At 39.3% G+C, this 19,380-nt stretch overlaps 1 protein-coding gene across 1 annotated transcript in view; it reads left to right on the forward strand.

The window, feature by feature from the left end:
• LOC134874864 (F-actin-uncapping protein LRRC16A) overlaps positions 1-19,380 on the forward strand; it is a 48,620-nt gene that overhangs the window by 10,691 nt on the left and 18,549 nt on the right. Inside the window, 6 exon segments of the mRNA XM_063899097.1 lie at positions 8,679-8,729; positions 16,770-16,829; positions 17,435-17,556; positions 18,453-18,550; positions 18,639-18,709; positions 19,011-19,084. Coding sequence (XP_063755167.1) covers positions 8,679-8,729; positions 16,770-16,829; positions 17,435-17,556; positions 18,453-18,550; positions 18,639-18,709; positions 19,011-19,084 — 476 coding nt within the window.

Here is a 19,380-nt window from a genome sequence, read left to right on the forward strand (position 1 = left end):
TGTCCCCGGAGCCTGATAAGGATGTGTGTGTAAAAAAGGCAACAAGCTCTAACTGATATGTGCTGGGTCCAGGCTCAAGGGCGTATGGCACTCTCAACTCTTTCCAGAACATGCCAGGACCCTGCCTGACAATAGCTTGGCCGATATCTGTGTTGATAGGTTATAGATTACAAACGGTGAATCAGCTTAGAAACAGAAAGCGCTCAACTGTTTATCAAATTTAGCTGCGATTCCACGTCAGTCACAGTTTGTCACACAGAATCAGACTGATAGTGTATTTAACAAGCTGAAACTAGCTTTATTAAATGTCAGGTCGTTATCAAGAAAGACATTTTTAATCAATGATTTTATCAACAAGCACAATCTGGATTTTCTGTTTTTAACTGAAAATTGGATAGATCAAAATAACAGCACAGCTGTTCTTATCGAATCAACCCCTCCCAACTTTAGTTTTATGAGTCAGGCTAGAATGCATAAGAAAGGGGGTGGAGTTGCTATTTTGTTTAATAATTCCCTTCAACGCAAGCAGATATCTTATGGAACCTTCCCATCTGTTGAATATGTGGCCCTTCAGCTGAAATGCTCCTCTTGAGCTATGTTCCTAAACATCTATAGACCCCCCAAATACTGTGCAAGCTTTTTTGATGACTTTGCTGAACTGCTGTCTATAATGTGTATTGACTTTGACCGTCTAGTCATTGTTGGCGATTTTAACATCCATGTTGACTAGCCCGGGGACAGAGGGGCTAAAGAACTGTTCTGTGTTCTTGATAACTATGGACTGACTCAGCATGTAATGGTTCCGACGCACAACAAGGGGCACACTCTAGACTTAATCATCTCAAAGGGTCTGAACATCTCTGAAGTTGCGGTGACTGATGTTGCACTCTCTGATCATTGTGTCTTCTTTGAGAGCTCTATTTCTGTTCACACAAATGTTCAAAAAGAAATTACCACAAAAAGGTACTTCTCTGAAAACACACAAGGGAAATGTTTGTTCAGAAGTTTTCTCCCACACTAGCCCTTGCTAATATCTCAGTAAATGAGCTAGTCGATCTTTTTAATTCAAAAGTAAAAAATGTCATAGATGCCATTGCTCCCACTAAGGTAAAGGAGGTATGTGGCAAAAAAATATCTCCATGGAGAAAGGCCATGAGCGTGAGAACAGAAAAAAGAGGGTGGAATAAAAAAAGTCACGACAGTCTTTCTTCTCTGAAATCATTGCCAAAAACACAAACAACTCACATGCCTTGTTTGCTACCGTTGGGAGACTAACAAACCCCCCAGTGTCAGTAGCATCAGAATTTCAATCCACCAGGACCTGCAACGAATTTGCCTCCTTCTTCACTGACAAAATTCAGAATATCAGACAGGCAGTCGGTGTTTCTGTATCAGGTACAGCAAATGTGTTCTCCTTGTGTCCACTTAAAATCAATTCAAACACCATGACACAATTCCATCAGATTAATGATAAAGACCTAGAGGACATTATTCAACATCTGAAGTCCTCCTCCTGCTGCCTTGATATTATACCTACAAGCCTTTTCAAAAATGTTTTTCATAGCATGTCCTCAGATCTACTTCATATAGTAAACAGGTGTCTTCACTCCAGTGTATTTCCACAGGCCCTAAAAACTGCAGTCATTAAACCGCTCTTAAAAAACAATAATCTGGACGCTTCAGTAATGAATAATTACAGGCCCATATCAATCCTCCCATTTCTACGTAAAATCATTGAAAAAGTCGTTTTTAAAAACTGAGTAAATTCTTGGATGCAAATAACTGTTTTGATGTGTTCCAGTCAGGCTTTCGACCGCACCACAGCACTGAGACTGCTCTTGTTAAGGTCTTCAATGACATCCACTTAAACACAGACAGTGGCAGAGTCTCAGTGTTAGTATTATTAGATCTCAGCACTGCATTTCACACTGTTGACCACAACATATTACTAGACCGACTAGAAAACTGGTTGGGACTTTCAGCAACAGTTCTGAATTGGTTTGAATCTTACTTAAAGGACAGGAAACACTTTGTCTCTATAGGCAGCTACACATCAGAGCTGACCAATATGACATGTGGGGTTCCTCAAGGATCCATCTTGGGGCCTCTTCTCTTTAACATCTAAATGCTTCCACTGGCTCAGATAATGAAAAGCAAAGAGGTTACCATAGCTATGCAGATGATACACACATTACCATTTCACCAGGAGACTATGCTCCAATTCAAACACTGAATAAGTGCATTGAACAAATCAATGACTGGATGAGTCAGAACTTTCTCCAATTAAACAAAGACAAAACCGAGATAATTGAACGACAAAAAGTCAGTGCTGAGCTTCAGTCAGCAATGTTCAAAACAACAGCTAATGCCAGAAGCCTAGGTGTAGTCCTGGACTCTGACCTGAATTTCAACAGTCACATTAAAACAATCACTAAGTCCACCTACTATCACCAGAAGAACATATCTAGGATTAAAGGACTAATGTCACAGCAGGATCTAGAAAAACTTGTCCATGCTTTTATCTTCAGTAGACTGGACTACTGTAACGGTGTCTTTACAGGTCTCACTAAGACATCCATTAGAAAGCTGCAGCTGATTCAGAACGCTGCGGCTCGAGTCCTCACTAACACTAAGAGAGTGGATCATATCACTCCAGTTCTGAAGTCTTTACACTGAGAGAGTGGATCACATCGCTCCAGTTCTGAAGTCTTTACACTGAGAGAGTGGATCACATCGCTCCAGTTCTGAGGTCTTTACACTGAGAGAGTGGATCACATCACTGCAGTTCTGAAGTCTTTACACTGAGAGAGAGGATCACATCACTCCAGTTCTGAAGTCTTTACACTGAGAGAGAGGATCACATCACTCCAGTTCTGAAGTCTTTACACTGAGAGAGTGGATCACATCACTCCAGTTCTGAGGTCTTTACACTGAGAGAGTGGATCACATCACTCCAGTTCTGAAGTCTTTACACTGGCTTCCTGTCTGTCAGAGAACTGATTTCAAAGTTCTGCTGCTGGTTTATAAAGCATTGAATGGTTTAGGCCCAAAATGCATTTCTGATCTCCTGCTACATTATGAACAATCGAGAACCCTCAGGTCTTCTGGAACGGGTCAACTTTCTGTCCCCAGACTTAGAACTAAACAAGGAGAAGCAGCGTTCAGTTATTATGCTCCAAATATCTGGAACAAACTCCCAGAACCCTGCAGGCCCGCTGCAACTCTTACTACTTTCAAATCCAGACTGAAAACATCTCTTTTTGCCGCTGCTTTTAATTGAACTGTTCTGATCAAACATTGCACTGTGACTTTTACTCATGTATTTTATACCTGTTGTGTTTATTTCATTATCTTTGCTGTTAAATGACTGTTTTTAAATGCCTTTTTATAATGTGTTGATACTGCACTATTTTTTAATGCTCTTAGTGTCTTTCATGTTTGTAAAGCACTTTAAATTGCCTTGTGTTGAAAGGTGCTCTATAAATAAACTTGCCTTGCCTTGACTGAAGTGTATCTGTGATTGCACTGCAACCCTACAAGATCAAGTCCTCAAACTTTACTCGTGTGTAGATGAGAACAAAATAAGTCAAGTTCAAAATAGGTCCTGCATTAAGGCCCTGGCCCAATTAGGGCTCTTCAGATGTCTAGTTGCAGAAGTGGAAAGTACATTTACTCAAGTACTTTTTGACTTATCTGTACTTTACTATTTCCATGTATTGCTTTTATATACTTCTACTCCTCTACATTTCAGTTGCAAATATTATACTTGTATCATACGTAAGTTTGTACACATAAAAAGGCATGATATGCTTATATGTTAGATTGCATTCCTGTATTACTAATCTACACTTACTCAGTGCTTTTACTTTTTGAATTTAAAGTACATTCAGCTAATAATTCTTCCTACTTTATATTATTCTGAAATAGGCCATTGTGCAGAATGAGTACATTTTGAGTATATTTTCATGCTAAAACTGTTGTACTTTTACTAAAGTACAGGATCTGGATACTTCCCCCAACAGTGTCTACTAAATGAATGTGAAGGGCAGGTTCGACAATAAGGGCTATCCATCAAGGGAGCGAGAAGTAAGGGGGTAGGAAACGGATAATCCCCCCCACACACTTTAATTTATTGGTCCAAATTGGTGTTGTGGCTGGAGTCCCATCAGAACATCGTCTCTGACAGTTAATGTAGATGTTCCAAATCAGTTTCAGTAGGGCAACATTTCCGGATGCTGCTGCAGCTGCACACTAAGTGATCTGTTATTTCTGAATCATGGACGACATGTTGAGTCCATCTTTTTATCTAAATGTGGTTTGATCACGTCATTTTTCAAGGTTGCAATAAAGTTTTAGTATGATAGATTTAATGCCGAGTTAGGAAAGAGGCGGATGTTTCTGTGGCAGGGTCTCTGGTTTCAGGTTCCTGCAGGTATGTGAACTCACCTCAGCTCCCTCTGTGAGAGCGTGTGAATTAAACCTCCAATCAAAAGGCTTGTGGATGTTCTGATTTAACCTAAGAACGCTACTGACACTCAACCACCCTGTCAACCAACAAAGTGCTTCGAAACACATTTTCTGTCTCATATTTTTCACATTTCTCTTCCTTTGACCACATACCACTGCAGTCAGCTCTTGTCGGGACTTGACTGAAGCAACCGACTCACAGCCACAGGGTGTTGGGACACACACGAACACACACACCACATTCCACAGCTGTACACCAGCAGATTAAAAACTAAATGCCCTGATTTCTTCAAACCAGCAGTGCTGAATGTTTCATGCTGATGTGTCTGGCAGATTTGCTTCAATTGTTTAAAGAGATTCAATACAGATTGTTTCCTGAACCACGTCATAAGAAAAATAAACCGTAAATCTGAAAGAGGAAGGCAAACTGCTGTAAAGAAGTTTCCCTGAGCCAAAATAAAAAGCAAATACAGCTGAGACCTCTTCAAAGTTTAACTTAAGGACAATACGAGGAACTGGGATTTATCATAACAGACCATCATTCTGTAGCCTACATTTTAATATAAGTGGCAACAAAAACAACTAAATGCTGAGTTCAGTAATGAAGAACATACAACACCTAAATTACATTTTCATTAGGTTTCAAAGCTTTAGGTTTGTAAGGGTGCGTCCCTTTTATACCAACTTTTGTCACATAAACAGCAACAATTGCCGTTCATGCCTCTGCTAGCTGCAATTATTAGTTTAATTAGTTTAGGTCATAAAAAGTCATAAAGTAATGAAAAATACTTACCACACATATTTCCAATGCTGAATTTGTGTTTAAATATAAATAAATAATGAAAAATTGCAAATGTTCACGACTTTACATTACATAGCATTTAACTGACGCTTTTATTAAACGCGACTTACAATGAGTGCAATAAACCATAAATTAAGAACAACATGGTGAGCGATAACATATTTACTTCAAACAAGCAATATTATTGTAAGTGCTGCTGTATAAGAAAACTCTTTAAGCACTGAGAGCCAGGATAACAAAAAGGCGTGTCTGTGTTGGGGTGTACCTGGTTCCGCTTCGCAGTGAGGGAGTAGCAAGCCGATTGGCAGATGCAGAGCGAAGTGCTGGAGTGTATGGTTTGACCATGTCTTAGATGTAGGATGGACCAAATCCCCTCACAGATCGGTAGGCAAGTACCAGTGTCTTGAAGTGGATCCTGGCAGCCATTGGAGGGAGCGGAGAGAGGTTTAGTGTGGGAGAACCTGGGGAGGTTGAAGACCAGTCGGGTAGAGCATTCTAAATTAGATGCAGAGGTCGGGTGGTGTTTGCAGGTAGACCAGCCATGAGTGTGTTACAGTAGTCGAGGTGTTAGATGACCAGAGCCTGGACCAGGACCAGCACCACCCTCTGTGTCAGTAGGGGACGTTCCTCCTGATGTTGTACAGACTGTATGTGCAGGAGCGTGTTGTAGCAGCAATGTTAAAAGTTGTAACTGGAATCAATGAATAATTTTTTTTTGCCTGTAAAATCTTTAAATAAGTGAACAGAAAAAAAAATAGTGACTGACTAATGGTTTCCCTGACCTTAATGGACGGCTTTAGGGAAGATCAAATAAAATATCACTTTAACATTTTGGTAAAATACAAACACGTTGGAACACCAAATTGAAAAGGATCCTGTTGCAGTTTTAACAATTATATTTGCAAACAGAGCCACATTTACTATGTCTTTTATTTTAGGTTTCCATAAAATGACTTACTCCAGCTTAGTTTATCTTATTTTTCCTCCAACGTATTACCGTTGTGCTTTAGCCTGTATTCTGTGTGTTCTCCTTATATGCATATGTTGCTCTATGGAGTTACACAACATAAATGTCAAACAGCAAGATCCCATTGTTTGATTGGGATTTAAAATAATTAGGGTCATGAGTATGTATTTTTGCCCCAATATTGTATAGAAATATTGATAATTACAAAAGCTAAAGTTCTGTCTTTGAAAACCCATATTGTTATCAATACATCATCTGAATCAATAGACTCTGCAGTACATCAAACACTGTTAGCCGTGCAGCCCGATCCAGATTTCTCACTGGGACCCATCTGTGTTCTGTTATGTATTCTCCATATGTGGACTCATTCACCTGCTCACTCCCACGAATCAACCTGCTGCTGCATCTGTTAGACACCTGAACCAGGACGTTTCCAGACTTCATTAACTGAGAGCAGGCTGTTCAGAATCCCTGGCAATCCCCTCAGTCACAGAGGACGTAGCCTTTGACCTTGAGTAAATGTGGGATGACCTTTTACTACGCTGGAGGGAAACCGTTCATTAAAATGAGTTATTACTTTTCATTCACTCATCTCAAAGGTTTTTTTGAATGCAAAAGAGATTTTGTTCAACGACATAAAATGTGTCAGTAAGTACCCCACTCATAAATGTCCGAGGCCTTTTTGTGTATTAATAACAGAGGTGGCTAACAAGTGGCTAAGTGGGACTACTAAACGCCATCACACCGAACATTAGCCACCTTTAGCTTAGCGGCAGTGACATTATGCCAGCGTGATGTAGTTAGTTTTTACTTCTGGTTATTATATTTAGGTCATCACTGCACCACTCTGTTACACCTGGTTCTATTTTTCTCTTTCTCAACTTTTCATTTCAGTGAAAATGTGCTTTGACTTGCACCATTTAAAACCCTAACACAACACTCATGCACTTGTGATTCAAAGAAAGGTTACTACTGTGGTCAGTTAGAAACACACAGTGGCAGCGGCTGAGCCAGCGGCCACAAAGTGCTCTCGCTGTGTGCCAGCACAGAAGTTCCACACATGGTGAAAGATAATATATGGTATTATCCCTCTCAGTGAAAAACCTCTCCTGAGGCCAAGCTGCCAGCTTTCTCTGCCAGTGAAGCTGTTTTATTGTTTTAACTTGTGCCTGTTCTGACATTTCAGTCTCATCTAACCATGCATTGTTTTTAAATTATAAAAGTACAACACAGCTTGTATTAGACATGATCATTTTTGTTGTAACTTGTGTAGTACAGAGTGTTTGTTCTGGAGATGTATGCTTAACATTTCTGTATGTTAAAAAACTATTCATTGGTTTGTAGATCTTTTATGTCTTTCTTTTCTTGTTGTCTTGTGATGTCTGGTCTTAATGCAGCAGTTAACGTATCTCTAACCCTAACCCCCCTAAAGCAGGGGTGTCCAAACCTTTTTCACTGAGGGCCACACACAGAAAAGATACGAATGACTGGGCCACATTATAAATAAGTTATTGTGCTTTTTTTTATATAAGATTTGTTTGAAAATGTTTTCAACTTTAATTGGCTGAATTTGTTTGAATATTGGTACATGTATTATATTTTTAGATATATTTAAGAAGTACAATATAGAACAAGTACAAGAATGGAAAAATGGACCACGGGCCGCATTTGGCCCCTGGGTCGTAGTTTGGACACCCCTGTCCTAAAGTAAAAGTAAAAGAAGAAATGTAGTAAAGAGGTCAAATCAAATATTATGTCGTAATAATACACTTACTATGACAATACATTCAATAAATAAATTGTGGACAACGAGGCAAGGCTAACATGTAGTTTAAAAATATACAGATTTAACCATGACATGTCTTTTAGCTGAGGCGAATGACATACACCTCAATACCATATACATTTCTATGGCAGCAGTTAGGGGTTAAGTATCTTGCCCAAGGACACTTTGACATGTTGACTGCTTAGGTTGGGGATCGAACCACTGTATCTTGGTAGATATCCATTTACCCTTGAGACACAGCTGCCTACAAACCAAGTCTCCATTTATCTTTTCGGTCAAAATGGATAGAGGAGATGAAATATTAAACTTGTTCGGGTCTACAGCAGCAGCACTCAATGAGCACGGAATCGGGAGGACTGGAATTAACTTAACTAATGACTGAGTGTCACGAGTTTCACATCGACTACATTTATACTAGCAAACTAAAAATTTGACTAAAAAAGGGATGAAGTTGACAAGATATAATAAAACTAACCAGAGCAATTTCACAAGAAAATGAATACTCCCAGGTAAATCAAGTCTCCTCAGCTTTTAGCCTTTAAGTGTTTACTAAGAGTCTCACAGGAGACAAGTCCCTCTCGAGTCCAAGTTTCCTTCTCTGTTATCTCTGATCCTCTGTCTGTCTCTGTCTAATGTGTCTCCTTCTCTGTCCTCAGGCCCTGGCATCCCATCGAGCCTATCTGCTGACAGCACGGGTCCCTTCCAAGGTCAGTAAATCTCGAATGTAAATCCTCCTCTGACTCTTTCCTTTTTCCACACTTCACTTTCCTCTCTACATCTGATCTTCATCTTCATTCTTTCCCTTCTTCAAGTTTTTTCAAATCTTTATTTTTAATCCTCCTTCCCCCTTTTCTCCTCTTTAAGAATGTTTGTCATTTGTTCCTGACTGACATGCTGCTGCTTGTTCATCCGGAGTCAAGTTGTGTTTTTTTTTCAAGTCTGAGCATTTTCTGAAACTCTAACTCTGTCAAATAACACACATCGACATTTGTGGTTCCCAGAGGAGGAGCCCACTGACTTTGGTGACCTGTCCATACAGGCTTATATTTCATATCTATGTTTGTTATTATTGTACTTCAAAAAAAAATATATAGATCATATGTATTTATTTTTCTACAAACAGAGGAATGTGTGAACAAACTCAAACAGAAAGCAAAGTGATGCCTGACTGTTAAGGGAAGAGAGAGAACAATCCTAACAGTGTTTTTGCCCCACTTTTGCTATTCAATAATAGTTCTAAAAAAGCCCCAACTCATCAGTCAGTTGTTGGGTAAATAAGGATTGTGTGATTATTTAGCCTGACAGGACTTCAGGGGGGTTTGTTTAGCAGTATACTGTACATAAGATAGATATTTCATCTGTAAAAGGGAAGTATGTCCTGTGTTAAGTATTTATGGAAAATAAAGGAACTGAAATCACACAAATGACTTGGCTGCGTGCCAGGTCACCTTTAGTACGGATGCATCATAACCTGCCAAACTTGCAAAAATAATGCTGATTTCAAGGTCTGAGAAGTTTGGGAATTACCCCAAAAGTTGGTTACAATACGTAAGTTGATTTCCTTGTGTAATGTTTGAAAACACAACATTTCTTGCAGTTTGAACTCACCCCTTACGTGCTGAAATTGATTGTGCCACCATGTGGTATGTATTTGGGGGTTTAAGTGAAATATTTCAATTATTTCGACTGGATTGCTATGAAGTTTGTATACATAATACAACCCTCAGGATCATCCTCTGATTTTACATCTTACACCACACCATACAAAAATAAAATACATTTAAAGGGGCCCTATCATGCTAATTTTCAGGTTCATATTTGTATTTAGCGTCTCTCCTGGGACATGTCTCCATGCTTTAATGTTCATAAAGCTCTTTATTTTTCTCATACTGCCTGTGCTGCAGCACATCTTTTCAATCAAGTAGAATTTGTTTGAGCAGTAGTGGTACATAGTGTTGTCACTATCGCAATGGAGGTGTTCCATTTACATGCTTTAAAAGCTATATAATATGGCCTCTTTTTACCAGGCTGTGCAACTAATCTCTGCCTCTATTCCTCGTATTGCGCTCACATTATTGCTGAGTCTTTATTTGTTCCTTGACTTCTTCCTCCCAGTTCTCTTTTTGTCTGACTCATTGTAGGGTCTCTGTTCCCTTCTCTCTCGCTCTCTCTCTCTCTCTCTCTCTCTCTCTCTCTCTCACTCTCTCTCTCTCTCTCTCTCTCTCTCTCTCAGACCAATGGGATGATGAGTACGAGTACATTTTTCCTTCCCTGGCTGTCTCTCCTGCTGTGGGATAGTGGCAGGATGAGGAGGACATTCTGCTGTCTCTAAAAACTCCAGCGGTAGGAGATCTTGAGACTTTGGGGAAAAAAAGCAGCCTATCACCTTAGTGTGAAGGTTAAAAACTTACGCTCCCTGGCGGGGGTGAAGGAGTTGAGGTGGACAGAGTTTTTTGGCAGGGGATTGTCCCCGAGGGGCTGCTGGCGGTCCCTGTACAAACCCCCTGTTGACAAACGGACCGGTGACCTCCAGTGTAGGATAGTATATGGGGCCATAGCTACGAACAGGTATCTGGTGCACCTCAATCCTGACACCGGGGAGGGCTGTCCTTTCTGCTCACAAACAGAAACTTTACATCATTTGTTTGTTCAGTGTCCCAGGCTGGTGAGACTTTTCAGTCAACTACAGTCATGGTTTCAGGGCTTAGGAGAACTCTTTTCTTTTTGTCTGTTTATTTATGGTCCACCCTACTCCGCAAAGAAAAAATATGTACACACACTAATCAATTTCATTCCAGGACTGGCCAAACTATCTATTTGGAAAACGAGGAAAATCCGTGTGAGGGGTGAGGGCTCTGAGGATGCAGCTCTGATGCTGAGTTTTTACAAACTAACCAAAAGGGCTGAAATGTTTGTGAACATCTGGGGTGTGCAGGATGTGCTGTGTTCAGTCAGAGAGAACTCTCTGGTTCTGAATTTGTAATCTTTTTTTAATTTTATTTTTTCTTCTGTATGAATTTGTTTTGTTGTAGTTTTTAATAACAGAAAAACTAATGTAATTGAAACTAACTAGAAATAAAGGTCTGTTTAAAATTTTTAAAAATCTCTATCTCTCTCTCTCTGACTCTCTCTCTCTGACTCTCTCTCTCTCTCTCTCTATCTGACTCTCTCTCTCTGACTCTCTCTCTCTGACTCTCTCTCTCTCTATCTATCTGACTCTCTCTCTCTCTCCCTCTGACTCTCTCTCTCTGACTCTCTACCAACATGTGAACCGGTCTCACCATATGGAGACATTTGATAGTTTTACCCACAATGCAGCTGTGAGAACACAGCTTGTGGGAAAGGAAAACAGCAGGAGGAAGAAAAGTTCAACCTGGAGGGCAAGCGACAGAGACAGAAAAACATTCTTTGAACAGGTCTCTCTAGATTCTCGAGTACTGAAAGCGCTGAGAACGTACTAAACATCACATTTTAATCCCAAAGACGCTTAGATCTAAAGCCTAAACTGTTGAGCTTCCTAGTTTCAGGCTTCAGAAATCACTTTAGAAATTATGGGTCATCAGAGTCCTGTATTTTTAAAAAGGAGAAGTGAACCCATGGTTAAGCGCATTTCTAAAATTACTGACGCCTTTTTTTCTCAGCCTCTATTTTAATGTCTGTCTGCCTCCAGGTTTTGGGCCTACTTCTCATGAGTGTGTGAATCAGGCCAGGCATTATGGGAAAGTGTGATGCAGCATTGTTGATCACTCTGATGTTGGACATGGCGATTGGGCCAAGGCGTCTTAAAGTTCTCAAATTTAAAACCCACATCCTGCTGAAGTGTCTTTGAGCACAGACAGATCCTGACCTCTTCCCTCTTGGCAGGAAGAATGCCTAAATCAGCAGCCTTACATTTATGACAGCTCGGTATATGTACTCACAAGTATGAATCCAGACACCCAATGTGGTATATTTTGAACTTTAGTGCACTCAACCATTTAGTTAACAAAAGAGGGTGTAAAGAGTGAACTATTTTTCAGAATAAATTCATGATAATTAATAATCTTATTGATCAATTGAGAGGAAAGGAAATAGATTTGAATATTGCAGGTGAAATGATTATAACAAGCTCCTATAGCTCCACTTATCGAAGTATGGAAGTCTATATTACACAGGAATTATAATACAAAATTGATAAAACAAATAAGTTCCACACTGCCTGTATGTCCATCTATTTCCGTTTACTGAACTTGTGCTGCCCCTTTAAGAGAGTTAGCAGAGTGTCGCTCGTTTGGCACCATTTGTCCATGCTGACTATAATACTTTACATCATATAGCCGCGGAAAAAATTAAGAGACCACTCCAATTGTTTCTTAAATCTTTATTTCTACATGTATGGCAGCCAGTCCAGGGTGTGTTGAATTCCAACACAGAGAAAAAGTGCCAGTAGTTTATAGAATACAAAAAAAAATAAAAATCATTTAACTCAAAAGACCTATAAAAACTAATAATTGTATAATGCCCTCGATATTGACTTAAGTAAAAGAAAAAGTATAATAAAATATGTACTATTTTGATAAGCAATTAATTGTTACCTTTTTATGCATTTTTCAGGGTTTTTTATATATTCACTGAAATTATTTGTTGGACTGTTGAACAGGACGTGTTATCTTTGTTCTCTGACATTTTATAGACCCAAACATGAATCCACAGATCCACTACAGATTAATTGATGATGAAAATAATTTTGGGTAGATACTGTAAGAAGCTTTGCCTGTCAGACCTCTTACAGTACAGTGTATTTTAAAGGTTGGAAAATATACTGCACATGATAAATACACACAAAGCAAACTGCAACAACTCATGAAACCTAAAATAACCACTGGATAAAATCTGTTAAACTTCCTCTTCCAGCTGAATGTCTTCAGTGTATTGTTGTGACATTTTAGTTATTCTTTCCCAAAGCAATTATGTCAAAAGAAGAATTTAAATATGTCCCAACCCTTGAGGATCCACAGCAAAATGATCTATTACGTTGTTTAACCTACTCACTGGATTTCTTTGTTTTACAAACAGTTAAACAAGACATCTTAAGTTTGGAGGAACTGAAACTGAATGACATTTTTTTTCTGACATTTGATAAACCAAACAATTCATCTAGGTAACAATCTGCAGATCAAATGACAATTAAAATGATCCTTAGCTGCTGCTCTATTAAAAAAATGTGCCTATCAAACAGGCCTCTGACTCTGCCGTGACTTACCATTTTGGACAATGTATTACGTCAAGAATACAGTTCACAAACTGCAACACTGAAGAAACTTAAATAACCCCCTGAATCAAATCTGCTAATCTCTGCCAGCTGACCCCTGATCTGTTGTTCCAGAGTGGCCCAGTGGTTTTTCTGTGTGTGTGTGTGTGTGTGTGTGTGTGTGTGTGTGTGTGTGTGTGTGTGTGTGTGTGTGTGTGTGTGTGTGTGTGTGTGTGTGTGTGTGTGTGTGTGTGTGTGTGTGTGTGTGTGTGTGTGTGTGTGTGTGTGTGTGTGTGTGTGTGTGTCTGTGTGTGTGTGTGTGTGTGTGTGTGTCTGTGTGTGTGTGTGTGTGGAACAGAGGGTGGTTTGTTCCTCAGTGTGTACTGTCCCGGCAGAGAGAGGCAGCAGAGGGTGAAAAAAAAGACAATGGCGGAATTTAACAGCTGGCAAGGAAAGGAGGGGAGGGAGGGAGGGCACTCCCTTCTCTCTCCTTCTTTCCTTAGATAAAAGTCCAAATTCATATTCACTCCCCTCTGTCTCCCCTCTGTCTCCCTCTCTAGGTCTCTCCCCTTCTTTATCCCGCTTCTACATGGTGACTCATTCCCTCTTTCTTTTCCTGTCTTTGTTATCTCCCTTTTTTCCCCCTCCCTTTCACTTGCATTTTCTTGGCAGCGAGTTAATAAGTTAGTTATTTTTACTTTCACCCTCTCTCCTGAGTAAAGCGGAAATGTGTGTGAGGTTGTGTTCCAGACTTTTGTTCTGCAGAGAATGTGTTGCTTTTGTTTTTCACTTTCCTGATATCTGTGATCTCTTTCCAGAGTCCTTGTTGTCCAGCTTCATATCTTTAATCCGTTAAATAAAAACAATTCCATCTGCAAAGACTTGCATCACAAATGTGCGCACCACATCTGTCTGTCGTGTACGAGCATGGGACAGATGTTCATTTATATATAATGCTAATCCATTCATTATGCATTTAAAGAGGCCCTATTATGCTTTTTTGGGTTTCCCTTCCCTGTAGTGTGTTATATAGGTTTTGGTGCATGTAAATGGTCTGCAAAGGCTACAATCTCTGTGTTCCCTCTTGAGGGAGTTTCTCTCTAACACACTCCACCCCTGCCTGAAACACCTCCATTGGGCTCCCCTTCCGTATTATAATGACATCACTCAGTAACACTTACATTTCTATTGGCTAGCTTTCCAACACATTGTACGTGAAAGGCTAAGGGGCGGAACATCTCTAAGTGTTTGACCAATCAGAACAGAGCTGGCCAGCTAACCAATCAGAGCAGACTGGGCTCTGGTTTCAGACAGAGGGTGAAAAGAGGTGCTGCAGCACAGGCAGTATGAGAAAAATAAAGAGCTTTCTGAACATTAAAGCATGGAGACATGTCACAGGAAAGGCTAAATACTTATATGAAACCTGAAGATGAGCAGAATATGTCCTCTTTAAGATCAATGCTCTGATAAAACGTGTTACCCACAGTGACTGTCTTAAGCTCTCATCATGCTGCAAAGCTACAAACAAGTTGAAGCTTGGCGAGAGTCAGCTTAGCCGACCTAGACAGTGACGATGTGATGTTAAACAAGATACTGTAACTGTAAAAAATAAGTACATCATTCCTTCTCTTACAGTCCTAATGAAAAGTATTTTAAAAGCAATTTCAACTCTTGTTTTTTTAATTTAATGTACACTAGAGTTTGGTCACTTTGTTGCGTGTGACCCTTTGCTTTTGACTGCTAGAGTTAACATTCCTTATCAGTCTGACTTTATGACTCATTTATTTGTGCTGCTATATTTATAGCATTTAGCATTATCCCTAAAGTGTCAGTTAGGAAGGGTTACCTACTGTAGGTTTGGTGAGGCCTGTCAGCAGATATTTCTCCCATTCAGCAGCATGATCATTGCAAAGGCCAATCAGTGAAATTGGGCGACCCACTGTGACCCACAGTCCATAAAAATTCCAAAGGTGTTGTAGGGGGTTAATGTCATGGCTCTCAGAAAGCCAGTCAAGTTCTTCATCACCAAACTGGAATCACTGGTGTTTATGTTGATCTAAGCCAGTTCTGACCAGACACCTTTAGAGGAACTTGTTCTTCTACTTCTGGGAGTACTGGTCTTTTCCCCCAGGCTAAAAAAGCATTAGGTCGACATTTCTGCAGTAAATGCACCTAAATTACACTCAACCTTACTACTCCTAACAGATCGTTATCGTAACTACTGCTACTGTGGTGTGATCTTTTCAACAAAATCATATCTATTTGACTCTGTAGCTGTAACTCTTGTGATTAATGAACTCTTGTATTTTGTGTTTGTGCCTTCTACTGCAAACCACATTTCCCCTCCAGGGAAAATAGAGATTAACTGAATCTGGAGCTTGTTTTGTGTACAGAAGGCTTAGTGTTTTGCATTTTCCTTATTTAAAAAAACACAATGTATTCCTAAAATGTTGAAAGCCCATTGTTTTGTCTTAACATCATGTATACTCAAGTGTTTCTGCCATTGAAGCTAAGGAACCCTAGCAATAACAAGTCAGAAAACAGTTTCCTTGAATATATACTCTTGGAGGGTTGAAGCCTATTGAAAAAATATATTCTTTGACTGATATTGCAATTGCGATATGATTCATACCTTTGTTGCATCAGTATTCAAGTTTTTCTAGAAAAAATATTTAATTGGTGGTAATTTATTTATTTTTTTGCAAATAAAAATTATGCTTCTGTTTGTTTTCAGTCTGTATGAGAAAGGGAGGTCTCTGCAGCACTAGAATATTAAATACTGAATTATATTTTGACACATATTGCACCTTATTTGATGTGGATATTGAACTCTTATTGGGATTTTAATAGAATCACAATAACTTGTTCAGCCCCTATCCAAAGTGTGAGTTTGATATCAGATGTGCAACAAAACAGTAATGGCTCTTTATGACCTTTAACCCCATATATTGAAGTGTTGTCTAATATTCTTTTCTCTTTTTCTCGCCCAATTTGTCTTTCCTCCACCTGCTTTGATTTGTCAAATACAGGCACGTAAAGAAAACGCTCAAAAGCTCTACGTGTGAGTGAAAGTTGGATAGATGTGGAATGTATGCGTTCCGTCATTGTAAGATTTGATATGTCGTGCCTGTTAAATGTTTCCTGGGAAAATCCTGGAGTTTTTACAAATACAAAGACATGTATTCCCATGAGGAACATTGTGGAGAGCAAGTTCTCCTTTGGTTATTTGATGAAGCAAAAACCACAAAAAGTCCACATTAAATGTTTTCTATTTTCGTAATACAGCACATGTTGTCCTGCTGATGCCTCCTTCGGCCTCTAGTTTATTTGTTGTTTTTGTTTGTCTGACTGTTTTTTCTGTTTATTGTAACTCTTGTAAAGCGACCTTGGGTCCCCTGAAAGGCACTATATCAATTAGAGCAATTATTATTATGAAGAAGAAGATCTCAAAGTACAAGATTAATTTGATGTATATTTAATGCTGAATTTCATCCTCTGTCTCCTCTTCCATATCTAGGTTGAACACTCCTTCAGCTACCTGGATATCCAGGGAATCAGCAGCAACAAGCCCACTCAGGTACACAGACACACAAACAATAATGCCACACTTATTGTGCATACAAACACATCTGCCTACATTTGGATGGCAGCTTAAAAGTTGCACAAACACACACTTACAGAGATGCTCTGATGTATTTCAGCACCTGATGTTTGAGGAAGGATAAGGAGGGATATTAAAGACCGATTTATTGGCTAAATGGCTAAACTCAGGTCAATAAACAGATCAATCAATAAGAGAATTGTCTTTTAACTGCACTCCCTGACTGCATTTTTTTGCCTGGCAACCAAATAAAAAAATGTTTTCTTTCTTTAAATGTTCTGATATCATATTATTATTTCAGCCCTGTTAATGACTTTGTGAAATCCCTACCTTGAGACTTGAAACAGTTCTAAATCTTCTTTTTATTTCTATACATCCTGAAACTTACCTTTCAAGAACGTGCGACGATGCCATCATATTCGGGGTCTTGAAATAAATGACTCGCAGGAGGACTGTTTTTTTCCCCCTCCTACTACAGCTAATTTTGTCCCTATTTATTAGTTCATTAAAATAAATAAACACAAGGATGCATCCTTTTGAGTGGTGGCGTGATGTTGCTATGTGGTTGTCGCCCCCTGCAGTTGGTGTTGGAGTATGAGCGCGGGCTGTGGAGCCTCCGGCTGGGTTCGGTGGAGGAAGTGGACGAGGTGATCGCTCACATCGGCAGCTGCTTGCACCGCATCCGCCCCGCCAGCTCACCTGTGTAGGTACCACACTGAGGATCCAGTCAGGGAAAAGTGGCAGGGAGCTCTTCAGAGGCTCCCAGAGGCTCAAACAGGAAGCAGACTGTTCACTCTTTAACTCTTTAATCAGAGACTAGGAGGATTTTAAATGCTTCACAGCATGTGTCTAAACAATTGTCTAATAACTTATTGTTACTCTATGGGAATGGCGTACATGGTTTTAGTGAGAAACTAAAAACATGTAGCTCACTTAAAAGATATGTAACAAAAGTATTTGGGCATTAGTTTGGTAAATTATAATTCAATTGTAACTTTTGATAATAAATAAGTTATGTCCTAGAAGGATGTTCTTAATAAATTGTAGATTTGCTTGAACACAGATGGTGGACGAAGATTATTTACTCTAATCGTAGCTGTAATTACTTACAGACCTAAAATACATTTCAATTTAAAAGAAAAAAACAAATGTGTTACTTTTACATAAGTCAGTGATCTCACTGATAAATTCCTACATCATCAGTAGACGAATAAATTACTCAACTAACAAAACATTATTCTGAAACGATTTGAAACAAATGAATTAGCCATGAAAATTATTTGTCAAATTACTCAAATAGTTTATTAGTTCCAAGCCATCAAATGTGAAAATTGGCTGATATTTTTGTTTGGATTAATAGAATATGTATGGATTGTTAGTCCGACAATAATTGATCAAGACATGAGCAGCACATGAATTGAAAAAGGAAAGTGTGAAGGGAGTAAGTTGTCAGTAAAACTCATTTAAAGGGCCTCTGGTTCCCTGCTTCTTTTCGTCTGTGAAACTTTACATGACAATCATTTAAAAAGTTCATCAAGTTTAGAAATGATTGATTCTCTTTTTTCCCCTCCCCTCTTCCGGCCTCTCTCTGTAAGGAAGGAAGGTGATGAAGAAGCTGAGTCTGAAGCCTCCCGAGAGGACGGCGTCTCTCCAGGCCCTCTGGGAGGAGCAGAGCTCTGCAGACCCGGGTCCCTGCGGTAAATCAGCCTCAAGATGTGAAACCAATATTTAGTCAAATTTAAAGTGTATTTACTGTAAGTGGGGTTTTTTCTCACTATTTTGCAGGCGGGTTTTCTCATCAGTACTGGTGTGTGTGTGATTACCTGGGTCTGCCGTACAGAGAGGAGGTCCAGTGGGTCAGTGGTGTAGCCTGAGAGTCAATCTGTTTCTCTTTGTTTCTCTCATTTCTATTTCTATTTTTGCTTCATATACTCCTTCCTGCTTTGGTTTGAGTAATATTTATTACCTGCAGTATACTTTGTGCTTCTGCCATTATTTCTTTGTCTGTTACATGTCTTGTTTTTTTTCTGTTTAATATTCGTGTCATTGTGTGGGCTGTTGCTTCCTCTCTTATTTTCCTCATTTTTGCTTCTTCTTTTCATGTGCGACTGCACCTCAACACACCGTAGTAAAGCTAATCCCTCTTCTCTTCCCCAGGATGTGGACACCATCTATCTCACTCAGGACACCAAAGAGCTCAACCTGCAGGACTTCATTCACCTGGAGAACAGGTTTGTACACTGTTCAGCGCCTTGGGTTTGCTGGGAAAAATGTGTGTGAATATGCATTAAAATTCCAACAGTTAAACAAAGTTAAGATACACCAGTGAGAAATACTTTGATAATTGTATTTTTACCAACACTTTAACAACACAATCTGTTGAACCTTTGAACATTTAGTTTGGGGTTCTGGATGAAGGGGTCACGAGATGCAGTTATTCTGTCGGCTGAAATACATAACATCTATCAGGTCTAAACATTTGGGCATAAGCCAATTTATTTAGCTTTTTTTTTTTACACAAACCATT

This window comes from Eleginops maclovinus, chromosome 13 (genome assembly GCF_036324505.1).
Source record: "Eleginops maclovinus isolate JMC-PN-2008 ecotype Puerto Natales chromosome 13, JC_Emac_rtc_rv5, whole genome shotgun sequence".
NCBI lineage: Eukaryota > Metazoa > Chordata > Actinopteri > Perciformes > Eleginopidae > Eleginops > Eleginops maclovinus.